This window comes from Tribolium madens, unplaced genomic scaffold, assembly GCF_015345945.1.
Source record: "Tribolium madens isolate multiple individuals breed KSU strain unplaced genomic scaffold, Tmad_KSU_1.1 Scaffold_71;HRSCAF=194;Tcas5.2_LG6, whole genome shotgun sequence".
In the NCBI taxonomy this organism is placed as follows: domain Eukaryota; kingdom Metazoa; phylum Arthropoda; class Insecta; order Coleoptera; family Tenebrionidae; genus Tribolium; species Tribolium madens.
In genome coordinates this window covers 2,161,668-2,179,913 of record NW_025401041.1, presented here as the reverse complement: position 1 = coordinate 2,179,913, position 18,246 = coordinate 2,161,668, and the positions used below count along the sequence as shown (strand labels likewise).

Genomic DNA, 18,246 nt, shown 5'->3' with positions numbered 1-18,246 from the left:
CCGCGCCGCGACGGCCGCCCCCAGTAGCGTCGCGACGCATGTTCGCTTTTTTCGGGCAGGCCTACTTTAAAAAAAACTCGCCGTCACATTCCCTTTAAGGCGAGACGGGGGACCTGTCTGGGAACGGCAGCGCAACGAGGCCTTGAGAACACACATGGAATATTCGCCGCCCCCGAATTTGGTTCGCCGATCGATGAAAGGCTAATCGCGAGTGTTTTTTTAATGAGATTTTTACACATTTGAATTAGGCGCCACAATGGGTACAGTTGGTACGAAAGAAAGTGGAGTCACAACTCAAATAGTTCGCAAAGATGGTCTAATAGTTAACGGGCATAAATCTAGTATAACTAGTTTTTCTTTAGTCAATTTATTTTATTACTTAGTTATTAACTATGGAAAACTTGAAAAAAACTCTCGGTCTTAACTAACGTAGTTATTAACGAGTTCATTAACTAATGTATAAAGGGCGAAGTAATGGTGTGAAAAGCTGCAACTAATTAAATTTAGTGTCATTTTAATGTTTAACTAAATATTTTATAAAACTCTTTGGATTTGGACTTGCGTCTAAAAGGGATAATACTGTGTTTGATATACTCGCTATAACTACTTTTTAAGTTCAGAAATTTATTTAACTAAGGTAATTTATATAACTGTAACAAGTTAAAAAAATTCTTAGGTAGTGAATTAATAATTTTTTTTAAGTTAAACGAACATTTTTGTTGAAAATGTTAAAAAAGTAATAAAAATTTACAATAGTTATAACATCTTAAGATTAGTTAACATGTTTTTGAACTATGATTGCAGATTGAAGTAACTAGTGTAACTACTATTGAACAGAATGGCCAATGGTGTAGATTAAATACTGTAACGGAAAAAAATTAAATTAAAAATATTTTAACTAATGTAAAAATTGAAAATATCTCACATTTTAACTACATACTATTTTTGAAGTTAAAAGAACTGTATTTATAATTTAATTAACCAATTAGGTCTAATTAAGTATTTAGTGTTTTTGGTCAATATTTTGTAGATTTGATTAACTAATGTAATATAATTTATTACACATTACACAGAGTGTAAGTGTTAAAAAAATAAAAAATAAGTTAACAAAAAATTGCACAACTACGTTAACTATCGAAATTCAGTGTATGTATACACTTAATATATACAGAGTACATACATACAGAGGGTTTCAAAAAGATGTTGTCAAATGTTAGAAGGTTATAGCGGTATAAAATTTTTGTATATAATCCCTTAGTCAAAAATGGACGGTTTGGCCTCTGGAGTCAATTTACATTAAAAGACGTTGATTTGTATTCAAAATAAGACAAAAAATTTACAATAAATGTTCAAAATGGCGACACCCAACTTTGTTACATTTGCATAATTTACATAAAGTTGAGGGTCGCCATTTTGAACTTTTTTTGTAATTTTTTTGTAATTTTTTTTGCCTTATTTCGAATACAATTTATTTAAATATCAACGTCTTTATATGTTAATAAGACAGCATTACGTTTTTTAAATTGATTCCATAGGCAAAACGGCTCATTTTTGACCAGAGATTTTATGCAAAAATTTTCTACCGCATTGACCGCTATAACCTCCTAACGTTTGGAAACATCTTTTTGAAACACCCTATATAACTAATTTAGCTTATGGTTTTTAAAGTTTCAGGAACATTTCCATATTTAATTAAATAATCTCCAAGTAATAAGAATTTAAAATAGTTATGATAACATTTTGAAATTAGTTAACATGATTTTTGAATTTTTTTTAGCTAATCTTGTGTTAATCGGTTATTTGCATATCTAACTAACTAATGTAATTTTATACATTATTGCTTTTATTGTAAAGGGTTTTGTTTATTTTAACTAATGTCAAAATAAAATGTCTCGTACTTTAACTAATATATTTTAAGTTAAAGGAACTTTCTTCTACTGTGTGTCAGAACTCGCGCCCCAGAGAAAAATTTCGAGTAAGATAAGATAGTAGGAACATGGATAAAATGTTTAAAAAATTCTATCTGTCGAAATTTTGACATAAATTTTTTGACATTTGACATTTTTTTTTTTATTTAATGATACTGATGATCTTGTATATGTTCTTTTATAATTATTTAGTAAAGGTACAAAAATGTTGCCAATAAACGCTACAAATAACATTAAATTGAGTAACAATTTAGGATACAGCTCCTTGTTTCCTGTTCTAATAGCCTGCAAATAAACTTGGAAAAGTATTTTTTCAGCAGAAATAGAGTCAAAAAAAACCCTCGTAACTTCGAAATTTTTATAAATAGAATTTTTTAAACATTCTTTCTATGTTCCTACTTCCTAGTATCTTACTTTACATCGCATTTTTTTCTGGGGCGCGACGTCTGGCGCATCCTGTATGTATTTTGATTTTTATTATTAAAACTTGCAAACATAAAATTTTTCTAACAAAAATAAATAGAGTTAAATTGCAAAATTTAAACTTAAAACTTCGAAATTTTTACAGAATTTTTTTAACATTTTTTCCATGTTTCTGATATCTTATCTTACTTGAAATTTTTCTCTGGGGCGCGAGTTCTGGCGCAGTCTGTATAAATTAATTAACTTATATCATAATAAGTATTGATAGTTTGAATTTGGTGGTATTAATATTTTTATAGATTAACTAATGGTAATGCAATTTATTATGTATTATATAGGTGACCCAACTGTTAAAAAATACAGGGTGAGTCAATAAGATAATTTTCTTTTTTTTTTAAATTGTTAAATCTACGAGCATTTTACAGTGTTTAATGCTATAATTAAGAAAAATTTATTTCGAAATAAGTATCGCCGAAACCCATTACGCGCATTTATGTATTTTTTATAGGCAATAACATTCCAATCGTCATAAAAACCTCAATCATCGTGACGACATCATTACCAATTGTCGATTTATTTAACAAACTTCCTCAACCCACCTCAATAAAAATTGAATTTCTATCACCTCTGTTCGATTGATTCATCAGCTGATGACCCAAAACTCTTCGTCCTTGTCGAGAAAAACACCTATTAGTGCCCTAACGCCCGCCGCCCCCCATGTAAATCCGGTTGCTACGCTACTGTACATATAACACAAGAGCTAAAAAATAAGCCAGTCGTCGAAATAAAAATTTTTCGTCTTCTCCGGTCATCGGACGCCCAGTTCGTGCTAACCACCGCCAGCCGGTGGCGGCGTGCGCGCTTACCACCCCACAAACAAACAACACACCGTAGAAAATCACGCCGCCTCCGAAATACTCCTCAGCAGGTTTAAGGTGAGTCAAGGTCGTGCGGGGGCAGGCCGCCCCATCGGGAGCCCCGATGTCTACATCTCGCGTCATTTTAATCGCGTTTGCCATGGACAGGTGGTGTAAGAGAGTAAAAGTGAAGGTCGCAGCCGACTTGGATATCTATTATGTGTACACACACATACATACACACTTTGATGTGATATTTATAGTTGTTATGTGTGAGTAATTACAAGGGGGGTGGGAGGGTGTTTGAGGTGGTGAGTACAGTTGGTGCCCCTCTAGACGAGACGCTCATGGTTTTTCATTTGCTGATGATGATGATGACGGGTTTTGGTGAGAGGTTTCGGCGGTAGATGGCGACGGGATGGCCAAGAAGTTCTCATTTTTTAAAATGAGTCCATTTTTTTATCAAATTAAAAAGTTTTATTTTTTGTACAGGGTGTATCAGAACTTGCGCCCTAGAAAAAAAATCAAGTAAGATAGATACCACAAGAATGGGAAAAAATATTTTACAAGTTCTGTCAAATAATTATTACATTTGTTTTTTGACATTTGACATTTTTTTACGTCTATTTAATGATACTGATGACCTTGTGTATGTTTTCTTATAATTACTTAGTAAAGGTACAAAAATTTGGCTAATGAAAGCCACAAATAACATTAAATAAATTTACAATTTAGGATACAGCTACCTTGTTTGAAAATTATTTTTTTAATAGAAATAAGTAGAGTCAAAGTGCAAAATTTAAACTCGCATAACTTCGAAATTTTTGTAGATAGAATTTTTTCAACATTTTTTCCATGTTCTTGGTATCTTCCCTTACATGGCATTTTTCTCTGAGGCGCGAGTTCTGGCGCACTCTGTATACAAGAACCCTCAATATCCACGAACTTAAGTTTAAACTAAAAATTGAAACTTTTTAGGGACTCTATTATCGTGTCAACAAAAAATTACTCTCTAGGATTTAGGGATATTAGTGAATAGGTTGCCCTAAATTTGGTTAGGTTGGTTTGTGGTGACAAACAAAAGATTTTGTAACTAGTGTCAAAGATTTAGGTTAAGTCACCTATCAGCTTGTATAGATTGCTCAGTTGATAGTTGACAGCAGGTTGACAGAAAACGTCAACCGTCAACAACAAGGGGTAACCAACTCTAGGCATTCAAAATTACTTCTAAAAATTCTAGTTGCAAACAACATGAAAAATTTAAATCCTAGGTGGTAATTTCTTGTTGAGAAATCTTTCGTTTACTTTTTTTCTATAATATTATATCTCACTTCCTCAGAATTTCTAAGGATTTTAGGTTTTTAACGTTAAAATACTTCTAAGAGTCCGAATTTACTTGTTTTAATCCTTTGTAATGTTTCCAGTTTTTTATTATTTAAGATTTTTATCTCATGTCTCAAGAGTTGAGTATTTAAAGCTATGATAGGCTATAGTTAACTCAAAAAAAAAATTGTCTGTATCACTAGATTTTCAGTATTTCTAAGATCCTTAAGGTTTTAAGTTCCAAAATCTTTCCAAAAGCTCAATCAGTAATCAAAAATCTTGATTTTCTTATTCAGTATCGTCAAATCGTATTTAAAAATTTCATAACTAATCTAATAAGAGTTTAAGTCTTGAAAGATTACAAGTTGTTTGAAGTTAACACAAAAAAAAAGATTTTTATGACAAAATCTTCAATATTTCTCTTGATTATTGTATTCAAAATATTTAAAACTCTTGACTATATCTCAAGATATAGAGTCAAGTCAAGTCAGATTAATTCTTGATTTTCTTGTTGGTTTTTCAAATTTTGAAACAAGTCTATAATTTTAGGGTTATGCAAGATTATGAACCTTAAAACTTTAAATCAAATCTGGTTTTTTTTAACAAATTTTAAGATCTTGATTTTTGTCGATTCACGAAACGCTTATTATTGAGAAAAATGTTGCCTATATTTCTAGATTTTCAGATTTTCTAAAAATCTTTAGTTTTGGTTCAAGATCTCAAATCTACAAATTTCGAAAAGTTATTAAAACTTTATGTTTAAAGTTTAAAAACAAATCTTTAATAAATATTTAAAGCTAATAAAACACAATCTAAAGAATTAATAAATAAAATATAAAAATAAAATAAATCTTCAGTTCTTAAGTAACAAAATTTTGGAAAAAGATTTGAGATAAAATTTGGTTCTATCTCAAGCTTTTTCCAAATCTTTTAATGTTGCTCAGGCAATTGAGTTTAAGATTTTGCTTTTAAAATATTTTTTTTATTTTTTATTATCTTCCTAATATTTTAAAGTTTTCGCCAGGTCTTGGCTTGAAAAATCATGTCACAATCTTTAATTATCATCGATAAACCGTCGATGGATTAATTGAATCTTTTTTTTTTAATCTTTAATAAATATTTAAAGCTTGTAAAACACTTAACCTAAAGAATTAAGAGTCCCTCAAATTTTTTAGCTTTGAAAATTTGTTTGACATTTCGGACTAAAATTCTTAAAAAGTAAACAAAATTTTGCTTATCTTATTTGAGCTTTAAGTCATATCTTTTACAGTTTGGACCAAATGTTATTTTTGAGTTTCGCAAAATTTTAATAATCTTTTTTTTAATCTTATAAAAGCTTCCCAAAACTCAGTTACAAAATATTACGGTCAAGACCTTTAAATTAGGTATATCTCAATTTTTTTGTAACAATTTTTTAAGGGTTTTATGAGTTTTGATTAACTCAAGATCATCAGTATTTTTAAGAATTTGAAGTTTTTAACATACTAAAGTTTTTTCAAGATTTGATTTTACAAATTCTTAAGATCTTTACATCACATCTTAATTTTTGTTGACCAATCTACAAGATTTTTAACTTTCCAAGACTATGAAAGTTTTTGAAATTCGAATAGGTATCTTGATTTTTATACATTTTTGCCACGTGTTGGCCCCTACCCTTCTCATTTTCAAAAATACCTCATCCGAATTTCCGTCTATGAGAATTTTTTGCCGCCCCATTTAAAAATTAAATCTCTCATTTGTGTCTCCGTCCCAGACCGACTTTATTAGTAAACAGACAACAAAAAACCCTGACCATAATGACGTCACACATCCAATCTGAATAATTCCTCGATTTTTTGCTCGCAAAAAACTTCCAGACCCGTCATCGTTTCATTTCCCCCATGTTTTTTTACAACAATAGCGTCACAAAATCGGTAAAAAAAAATACGAGTGTCACTCTTAATTTTGCTATAAATGTGAATTCGGTTAAAGCGTTGATGATGAGGTCGTTAGAAGTGAGACCGACCGATGTTAATTACAGAAAGAGACTGTGCCCTCAGGTATAAGGAAATGCTTCGAGGACAACGAGTTTATCAAATTACTTAATCAGAACCAGCATCGCTAAAGAGCGGATTTTATCTTGACCCCGAACCGTGATGACTGATGAGTCTTTAACGAGATGTATTTTCGGAATCAATGAAAAACATAATAGAGTCGTTAGCCATTTTTCAACGAAATTATTTTTAGAAACACAACTTGAAACTTTATCAAGTCGCCGGTGCCACTAATTAATTCTTTTGTTTCATAATTTACAGCAAATATTCCGTCGAGTTGGCGAGACTGGAATTAATTTGCTCGCCTACTTGGAAGATTATCGCATCAAATATTCGATTTTTTTTTAATTTTTCTTTTAATTACCCTCGACTGTTTTTTTTCCGCACGATGAAACTACATTTCAATTAGCAGCGCCTCCTATCGGCCTTTATTATTGTTATTCCGCGTCCACTTATACGTGGTGAAAAAAGAGCACTCGCGCGCCGCCCCCGCCGTTTGTTTTCTTTGAAAGCAAACGAAAAAATGAAAAAATAACAAACGCACGCTTATTGCAAAAAAATTTCGCCGTTCTCTCCGTGTTTGGTGAAATAACATCGGTGGCGGCGTGTTTTTCCATGTTTTGGTACGGGTCCGGAGGGAGGCGGCGGCGGTGGCGGCTTTAACTGAACAAAATTATAGCAGGAATCGCTGAAATGACACTCGGTTTCCTGCTTAACGTCTTAATTGGAATATTTATATGGAAGGGTAATGAGCGACTTGATATGAATGTGGGCAATTAATGGAGCGAGGAAGGCATGATTGGTGATTAGTAAGTGGTTTAAGGGCATTGCGGGACACGGGCATTGGAAAAATTTGCGCAAAAATAAAAAGACGGCATTGGATTTGAATAATTAGGCGAAAATTCAAGATAAATAACATTTTGCACTCTACTTCTGTATAGGTATACAGGGTGTTAAAAGAAGATTGTAAAATATTTAAGGAGGTAATAGTATGGACCAAAATAAACAAAAAAGTCTTAATAATTATGGGTCCCCAAAGTAACGGTTTAGAGATATGGAATGTAAAATTTTTAGAATTTTTACTAGAAACTTCTTTTTTTTTTGGTTGAACGAAGTGCAAATACATGTTTCAAAAAATGAGTAATTTTTGATATCTCCGGACACATGTTTATTAAGACTTTTTTGTTTGTTTTAGTCTATACTATTACCTCCTGAAATGTTTTACACCCTGTATAAATTAATTTAAAAAATGTATAACAATAAATAAAGAAACTGAATTTTTAAGAATCGGGATTTTATGACAAACCAAATCGTTGTTCAAAAATAAGACTTTTTTGATTTTAATCTCGTGAGTTATTGGTAAATTTGAAAATATCAAAATTTTGAGTTTGTAACGTTTAATCTCTTACTTTATTTACTCATTTTTTTAAATTGTAATTACTATTCAAAATTTTGTTTTTTTTGAATCTTAACTACAAGTTTTGAATTTTGAGCCCAAGATTCTGTTTTTCCAAAGTTAATTTTTTTAATATTTTTAATTATTTGAGATGGAAATAAATTGACGTTTCTTTATATTCAAGATGATGTGTTTTTTAAAGAAACCTCAGTCTTATATTTGCAAAAATTTAATCTGTTTTGTAAAACTCTTGACTTTCTTATCAAATTCTATCTCAAGATTTTGTGTAAAATTTTTAGTGTTGCTCAAGATATTGACTTCTAAATTAAGCTCAAAATTTTGGTTTTATGATGATTTTTTTCCATTATTAATTGTTTTATTAATATTTTAAGATTTTGGCCGGTTTTTGGTTTCAAAAATCAATTATCTTTGACAAACCGTCGATAGTGTTTGAGAGTTTGGATTACGTAAATTACACATCTTCATTTATTTTCTTCTTAAGTTTTTAAGTTACAAGATTTTGGAAAAAGATTTAAGATACAATTTAGTTCTATCTCAAGCTTTTTTCAAATCTTTTAGTGTTGCTCAAAATATTGGCTTCTGAATTGAGTTCAAGATTTTGTTTTTAAGATGTCATGTTTTTAATATTTTAAAGTTTTTGCCAGGTCTTGGCTTGAAAAATCATGTCAAAATCTTTAATTTTTATGGCAAACTGTTGATAGTGTTCAAGAGTTTGGATTATACGTAGGTTAATTGAATTTTATTTACTTTTTGCTTTAAGATCTTTAATAATTTTAAAAACCTCAAAATCCTGTTTCAAGATTTATTTCAAGATCTTCTGTATTGGCCAAAAATTTAACTTTTTTAGAATGTGATGACAAAAATTCATAAATCTTGAAACAGGAACTCAAAATTTATTTTTATATTTATTATTAACTTTAACTTTTGACAAGATCATTAAATAATATCTCAAGATTTTATGGCTTGCAGCTCGAATTCTTGTTTTTCCTATGATTTTTTTTTAAAACTAAGACCTTTTTTAAGACCTTTAGTTTAATTTTAAAATCTCAAATTCTTAAATTTGCAAGAATTGAATTTTTTGTTGAAAACCTTACTTTATTAAAATCATCAATTTTTTTTTCAAAAAAAATACAAACTGTGAATCTTGAACTTCAGTTCAAGTTTTTGTCTTTCAAATTTTTTTTATATTTCGTGTTTCGTCATTTATTTCGAGATCTTCTGTATTGGCCAAAAATTTAACTTTTTTAGAATATGATGACAAAAATTCATAAATCTTGAAATAGGAACTCAAAATTTATTTTTATATTTATTTCTAACTTTAACTTTTGACAAAATCATTCAAGATTTTATGGCATGTTTTCAAATTCTTGATTTTCTTATGATCTTTTTTTCTTAGAATTTTTAAAGATCCTTAGTTTATTTTTAAAATCTCAAATTCTTAAATTTTCAAGAATTTAATTTTTTGTGTAAAATTTAACTTTATTAAGATTATAAATTAAAAAATAAAAACACAAACTGTGAATCTTGAACTTCAGTTCAAGTTTTTGTCTTTCAAATCTTTTTTTTATATTTCATTGTTGAATTAATGTTTTTAGAAGGATATGTTAAAATATCAATATCTTTAGATAATATTTCAAGATGCTATATGAAAGAATATGTGGCTCAAACTTTTTTTAGGTACGTTTTCTGTAAAATCTTTAGTGTTCTTAAAAACTAAAATTAAAAAATTATTTTTATAGGTTTTGAGTTAAAAATCTTTCTATCTACTTCTTAAAATTACAGTTTCTTAAATTTTTAAGAGTATTATTTCTTGTGTAAAACTCTTAACTTCCATGAGATCATCTTTTTTTTTCTAAATTGTTTTTTATTGTTGCTAAGATATTGATTATGAATCTTGAACTTTGAACTCATGTTTTTGACTTTCTAATCTTTTTTTCATACTTCATTATTTAGTTAATGTTTTGTCTAAGTTAGAAAATATTATCAAGATCTTTAGATAATATTTCAAAATTCTATGATAAAGGCATGTTACCCAATCTCTTGTCTTTCTTAAGCTTTCCTAATCTTATTTCAAGATACATTTTTGTAAAATGTTCAGTGTTGCTCAAAATATTGACACTAGTATTTCTGAATCTTAAATCTGGACCTCAATTTTTTTCTCAAATTTTTTTGATGTTATTTTTGTTCTTCAAGTTCGAAATCTTGAAAACTCCAAGATCTTGAGAATCTTGATGAAACCACCAACATGGCCAACTCACGACCTGCACTAATTCAATATTCTTTGTCTTATTTTCCTTATCAAACATCAAATGTCAAAGCGTTTCTAATCTAAATTCCAACCCCTGTCACTACCACCCCACCTCGCGTTCACAGACAAAGACTTTGTGATTAGCGTGCGGAAAACTAGGTGGAAAAGCAACAGCCGAGCCGCCCCCGCATGCCTTTAGACAGAGAGAGCATTCCCACAAAGGTGGCAAATCGATAGAGTCGGCTAGACATCGTGCAGACGGATGTAAAAGAGACAAAGAAAATTCCACGTTACATACGTCACGAACCGACGAGGACGGAGCGACGATTTATTATAAAATTTTCACGACGATTTCGAATGTGTGAGGTATTTTTTTCGACGTCATTTCACCCTCGATGAGCCGCAAAAAAAAGGGTCGCGATCTTTGAACTTTACAACGGGTCAAACTCGGAATTTCGTTAATTTCGCATCATTTTTCAGATAAAAATATCGAGGAAATGGAGAGAAGAGTTATAAGAGATGAAAAGTTGTTGGAAAGCTTTTTCGATTTCCGACATTCGAGAGGTTTATTTTTATTGAGACTTGTACAAATACATATTCGGGGTTTTAGAGCCGGAGATGGGAGTCGCGACAGACGAGATATTTGTTTCGAAATTGCAAAGTCGGCGGTGAAAGATTTATCTCAAATCGAAAGAACTAGTAATTAAAACACAAGATCTGTTTAGTAGCAATTTGTTGCCTAGCAATGGATACATTCTTGTCAATTATCTCAAGATTCTTAACAAGATTTATCTAAAATTCAAGATTCATGGAATAGAATAAAAATCTTGAAAACAATGTCAATATCGTGATGTAAAGAACAAGAATTTAAGAATAACTAGTAAAAATCTCTTGTCATTTCTTGTCATTTATTTCAAGATTTAGAACTGTTTCAAGAATAAAATTTGACTTCTTAGCGATTCTTTATCCAATATTTCAAGAAATTGTTACAGTGACAATTTCGGGATTATAATGATTGTTTCCTTGCAATTGTATACATTCTTGTCAATTATCTCAAGACTTGTCTCAAGATTTTCAACCATTTATCTTAAATGTCAATATTGTTAGGACAAAATAAAAATCATGAAAAGGAAAGTGAATGTCGTGAAGTAAAGAATAAGAATGTAAATAATTAATAAAAAACTTTTGCAAAGTAAAGATCTTAAAATTGTCATTTCTTGTCAATTATCTCAAGATTTTTTTCAAGATTCTTAGAACAAAATAAGTCTTAAAAAATAAAGTCAATATCATAATAAAAAACAAGAATGTAAAAATAATTAATAAAAATATGAGTCAAACTTTTGTAAAGATGAAGATTTCATAAAATTGTCATATATTGTCATTTATGTCAAATTTTCTAAAGTTTTTGTTTCAACAACAAAATTTTGTAAATTTTTGGCAATTTTTTATGCGATATTTCAACATACTGTTACAGTAACAATTTTCGGATTATTATGATTGTTGCCTAGCAATTGGATACATTCTTGTCAATTATCTCAAGATTCTTAACCATTTATTTAAAATTCAAGATTCTTGAGACAAAATTAAAATCTTGAAAAAGAATGTCAATATTGTGGGATAAAGAACAAGAATTTAAGAATAACTAATAAAAATTTTAGTCAAACTCTTGCAAAAAGTAAAGAACTTAACTGTTATCTTTTGTCAGTTATCTCAAGATTTCTGAACTGTTTCAAGAACTAAACTTTGTGATTTCCTGACTATAATGATTGTTGCTTAGCAATTGTATAGATGATTGTCATTCATCTCAAGATTTGTCTCAAGATTCTTAATCGTTTATTTTAAATGTTAAAATTTTTAGAACAAAATAAAAGTCTTAAAAAGGAAAGACAATATCATGGTAAAAACACAAAAATGTAAAAATAATTAATAAAAATATGAGTAAAACTTCAGCAAAAAATAATGATCTTAAAATTGTCATTTCTTATCAGTTATTTTAAGATTTCTGACGTTTTTGTTTTAAGAACTTTTGTGAATTCTTAGGGATTCTTTATCTTACATTTCAAGATTTTTGAATACATAAGAAACATCTTGTATCTTTTAAGATAAAGAATGAGGATTTAAAAATAATTGATGAAAATTTTAAGATCCAAAGTGACTGTTAATTGTTCTGTTGCCTGGAAACTGGATATAGTGCATTTCTTGTGAAGTTATCTCAAGACTCATGTCTTTGTTTCAAGATTTAAATTCTGTAGGTAAATCCTGAATAATTCCTCATCTGACATTTCAAAATAAAAATCTTGAAATTTAATATTTAATGACTGTTTTCTATCAGCTAAGTATCAAGATTAAGATTTTGTGGTTTCTTAACGGGTTGTGATATGAAATCTCAGGATCTTGAGAAACAATTTAAAGATTACGAGAACAAAATAGAAAAATTTTAAAAATTTATTACAAGATTTATTCACAACTTCTTCAATTCTATTGAATAACTTCTTATTTCTATTTTTCCGTCTTTTTAAATGGTTTTAAAGCTTTTCTCTAAACAATAACTCAGAAAAGACAGAGTATTCGACTTTGTGTTATTTTTTATAACCAACACAGCAACAATTTTTTTTATTTATTCAATTAAATTTTCACGCATTTATTCAAACACACTCAATTTTTTTCTAAAGAAATATTTTTGCTTTAGGGGAGAAAATTAAACTTGCAAAGTAGATTTTCCCTTAATAAAAATACAGACGGGCAAAAAACGGACGAAAGAAAGTTAAAATTAGATTTTTTTCTCTTGTATATTTATTTTCAGTTTGCTGCTTTAAGATTTGGTAACAACGCCAATGACCGGTCAAATGACAATCAATGCTGCCAGCTTTCACAAAAATCTCTAAAATCAAGCTTTATCTTCTTATTTGATAAGCTCTTCTATTCGTTTTAAAAGACCCGTTTCGAAAGCTAGAAAATAAACAACCCCTGTTAAATCACGGCCAATTTCGTTCACACGGAAGAGATATCAGAAAATATGCACGCCCAGCAAAACACAAACCACAATAAAAATTTATTAGATGTTTACTTATAAAAATCTATTTGAATATCTTGCGGTATTTGGTTCGACAAAAGCTCACAAAAGACGTCCGATGAAAAGATTCAGCGGCGTGTCGTCTTTCACCCCTTCACAATGGGCCGTTGTGCGGATAAATAGCCCGGTACGTGCCCATCTTCAGGTAATAAGTAATAAAAAAGGGTGAAAGATATTCAAATTCGACCCTTTCGACGACTAATGACTCTTGAACAAACAGTTTGTCGTCGATGGAATCACTAATTCGCGATTTTTTCTCACGAAACGGGAAGGTTTTTTTTTATCGTAATTGAGAGAAAATAAAATTTGTGAAACTATAATTTCAAATAAAGCGTTAATTATGATCGAGGTTACGCAGGGTTAAAAGCTGGAAAGGGAATCAAAGTGTAGCAACAGGTCCATCAAGAGGCTCAAAATTGTTTGTTTCTGTGGAACGTAGTAGGCCGTGAACGGGGTGTTTTTAATCAATTGTCTTTGTTTTTCTAGTAGAAAAATATTGACATCTTATAAAAACTGTTTACAGAAATAATTCAATGCAAAATTCTTGTTTTAATTCGACGTAATTTTTATCTTTTATTTCAAGAAAACTGGAAGTATGATAAAATTTTAAGATATTGCTATCTGTGAAGATTTAAAGAACTAACTATGTGTTTAATTTCACGTTTAGATCTTGGAAACAAAAATAAGTTGGAATTTTAAGGTAAAATCTACATTTTTAAAGAATGCCTTTTTATAAAAATAAAGAACTAATTTAGACTGCTGCTATTTCGATTGTAATTTGTAATATTAAAGGTTTTTTCTGAAGTTTTTTAAGATTGTCATGTCTTCCTAAATATAGGGAAAGAAGTTCAAATATCAAAATTTTGAAAAAAATATATTAATATATTAAAAATAAAACAAAACAATAATAAAATACAATGTCAAGGTATTGGCTATGAAGATTTAAAGAACTGTCATTAATTTCACGTTTAGATTTTGGAAACAAATTTGAGTTTGATAAAATCTATACATTTTTAAGAATGCTTTTTTATAAAAGTAAAGAACTAATTTAGACTGCCGACTCTTTATTTCAAGATAATAATTTGTAATATTAAAAGTTTTTTTCCCTACTTTTTAGATCGTAACGTTGTCTCATATTTTAAGAGAATCTTAAATATCAAAATATCAAAAAGCTTTAGCAAGATTTCGAAAATAAAATAAGAGGCATATAATAAAATTTCAAGACATTATTATAAAGAATCATGTTCTTAATTTCAAGATTTAGATAGGTATTAAAAACAAAATTGAATTTGAAAATTTCCACATTTTTAAAGATTTACATTTTATAAAAATAAAGAACTAATTTAGACTGCCGACTTTTTATCTCAAGATTGTAATTTGTAATATTAAAAGTTTTTTCTGTAGTTTTAAGATTGTAATGTCGTCCCAAATATAGAGAGAGGAGTTCAAATATCNCAAATATCAAAATTTTGAAAAAAAAAATATTGAGAGAATAAAAATAAAACAAAACAATAATAAATACAATTTCAAGATATTTCTATAAATAAACATGTTTTTAATTTCAAGGTTTGGATCTTGAAAACAATGTTGAGTCGTAAAAAAAGATGTTAAAATTTCGAGAAAAATCTTGAGAAAATTATAAAAGTGTGAATTCTAAGATAAAATTTCTACATTTCTGCATTTTGTTTTTGTGAATACGAATATCTGTTATACAGGGTCGCTAAAAAGTATGGATACAGCTAAATATTTTCAGAACAGTTTAGCAGAGCACACTGAAATTTTGGAAACGGTTACAAGTGTTTAAATTCTATCATCTGAGATCTTTTTCAATTTTCTATCATCATTTATTTTGAAAATACAAGGCTAACTTGATTTTTTTAATGGCACGAAAGGTCAAATTTAATAATTTAAAAAAAAACATTTTTTCTTAATTCAGTGATGGAACATATGCCCATCTTTATTTTTACTAAAAGGTAAAAAAATAAAATTTGAAAAATGTAATTCTGGAAAAGTAAAACTAAGTTTGAAATTGCTATTATTAGCGATTTGTCACTTGCATATTAACCAAAAATTAAACTTGTGTGCAATAATTAATTTAAGAATGGTACATTTAAATGAAACTGAGCTTATATAAAATCTCAAGTCAATGGAAATCGTTTTGAACATCTTTTGGAGCATAAAAATTATGTATTTCGTGTTTAAGCTTTTTTTAATTAAAATGTGTTTTTTTTCATTTAAAATAAATGTTATTTTAACAATTATTATTAACTTTTATTAATTTTTTTGGTCAAAGTTCAAGGGGCAAAGAGCTAACGATAGATTAATACAACATTTCCAAGCCTAACAAAATTTTACATTTTTCAAAATTTTATTAGTTTTGATTAGAATAAGGTAGGGATGTGTGACATCACATAATTCAGAAAAAAATGCTCTTCTTAAAAATATTAAGTTTGACTCTTGTTTCCACAAAAAAAAATCAAGTTAGCTTTTGTATCCCCAGAGCAAATAGAGATAGAAATTTGATAACATCTGATATCATGGAGTTTAAATACTTTTAAGTATATACCAAATTTCAATAATTTTTGATGAATAGTTTTTATAATATCTAACTATAACCATACATTTTAGCGGTCCTGTACTTAAAACATATAAATTGTTTTCATATTATTACAACTTTCACGTTTCATTTTGAAAAATCCGTATTAAATATAAAGATTTGTATTTTGAGAAGCATAAAAAATTTTGCAAAAATCTTGAAAATAACCTAAAACTGATAATTCAAGATAAAATGTCAAGATTTTAACAGCGTTTCAAAAATTTGGTCACTGATATCCTTCATTTTTTTAATTTGGATTATTTGTTCAAAAATTGAAATTGAGGCTTTTTTATTATATTTTGTGATTATTAAGTTGTTAAAATGTACACCTACCGGAAAATTTAATCTCAGATTGATTTTTATTACCTTTCATTACTATGGGTTTAGTACTCCACTACATTAATTTTGACGCTGAGTGTACACCCAAATCCGGAAACCGTGAAAAATGATACAATCTTAAGTTGCTTTAATATTTTAATTTAATTCTCTTCACTTTTTTGAGTACTTATTATTCAATTTTATCTTAGTAGGCGTTGCCGAATTTTTCAAGATGGCGTCAAAAACTTTTGATTGTGAATAGTCCAATAAGAGAAACAGAGTTGTTATCGATTGATTAATAATTTTTGAATCAATTGTAAAAAATCACCTTATCACTTATTGCACAATGTCGCTCAATGTGGTTGGCGGTGAAGATAAGAAAATAAAAAAAAATTGGTAAATATTTACGTACAAACATCTCCAAAGGAACGGAAATACAAACAGTGAAAATTTAAAATGTCATCAAGTGGGCTTAGAGCCAACTCGATTACTTAATTTTTGTGTTAATTGCGTAAACAAATTAGTTTCGGTTCTGTGTGGAATAGTTTTTTGTGTGGAAGAAGCAGCGTCTCGACCGCCGCCCCCACCCTTCCAAGTTTTCTCGTTTCGCCCCCGGAAAAATGGCCAAATAAAGCGCATCGGATGTTATATATTTTTATGTGTTTTCCTCGAAATGCAGTTTTCTTGCTTTTTTCGTCTTGCGCGTTGCACATGCAGCCCCCCTCGCCGCCTCCACCACCCCCAATTAACCGCTCTTAACCGGTTAATCGTCACGTGTCCGCGGCCATTTTTTGCACCCCCGGAGGCGGTGCATCGCCGCCGCCGCCGCCGCATTCTTCCTTATGCACCCCGAGACCATAACCAATCAATATTAAAACTCTATATGCGCTCGATACTTACTTCCGCGTGTATGTACATACAATTTTTTTACAATTTTTTCTTCGGCGCTGCACTTCTTTTTCTTTCTTATTTCTGTGCCCCAGTTCTCGGGCGGGCGCCGCACTTCAGTCGACGGAAAACTCCTGAACTAACAAGTGCATCGTCGTCGCGGCGCGGATGCAGGGCCGGCCTGAGGGCGCCCGACGAGTAATTAAAACACGTGTGTGAAGCGGGGGCGCGCCAGATACCGCCCCACTCGCCGCCCCACCACTCATTAACGCCACGTTTTAATTGTCGACGCCGTCATGGGACGACGAACACGTGACGCTTGGACTAGGCGGAAGACGCAGACGCCCTCAAATTGAGAGAAAAAAATCACACTCAAAAATTATACCGAAAGTTCCTCAAAGTTCCTAAAAAGTTTTTCAACAAAAATATTTTTGTAAAAATGACGGCGGTTAGACAGGTCGAGGACCATCCGATGGACAGTTCGGATTCGAGTGATTCGTGTGCCACCGTTTCGAATAATAACGAAAGCGTCATCAGTACCGGGACGGGCTTGTACAAGTCCGGCTTGAAATACAACGATTTTGTTAACAAGTTGGACAGTTATAATAACAATCAGTTATTGTTGCCGACGCAGTTTTATAAGACGCTCTTGGCCAAAGCAGTCTTATCGTCCAGTAATGATGATAAGACGAGTGTTTACAAGAACATGTTGCAATTTCATAAGGACAGGGAGTTTGAACAGGTATTGGAAAAAATTAAAAAAAATAAAAATAAAAAAACTGTTTTAATTAATTTGAATTCGGTGGAATCAAACGCGCTACCAACATTTTTATTCGACGAAAAAAATAATAAATCCACAAAAAATTTTGATACGTTTCTTATCTATTATCCTCATTTAAAGCAATTAAACGATTTTGATGCTCCGTATTTTTTTTGCATTTGTATTAAAACACTGGTTTCAAATTACAACAAAGGGAAATTATAAATTATTATTTAAATATTTATTTCAAACATTCAAGAAAGAGTAAAAAATTATTAAAACTATTAAAAAACCTTCTGGTTTTAAAGCAGTTAAAACATTTTTGAATACCCCGTACAATTTTTCTTTCAAGGTTTAGTTTTTAGTTTTTACAAAATTTTAT

At 29.9% G+C, this 18,246-nt stretch overlaps 1 protein-coding gene across 5 annotated transcripts in view; it reads left to right on the top strand.

The window, feature by feature from the left end:
* LOC123008988 (zinc finger protein rotund-like) overlaps nt 1-18,246 on the top strand; it is a 103,591-nt gene that overhangs the window by 29,512 nt on the left and 55,833 nt on the right. The window contains exon 1 of one of the 5 annotated variants that reach the window (XM_044405064.1): nt 17,327-17,846. The exons of 2 other annotated variants lie outside the window; for them this stretch is intronic. In XM_044405064.1, the coding sequence (XP_044260999.1) occupies nt 17,544-17,846 (303 nt within the window). In that variant the 5' untranslated portion in view covers nt 17,327-17,543. Of the gene's footprint in view, nt 1-17,326; nt 17,847-18,246 lie in introns of those variants that run through there. 2 more of the 5 variants (XM_044405063.1, XM_044405066.1) reach the window with 2 other exon arrangements.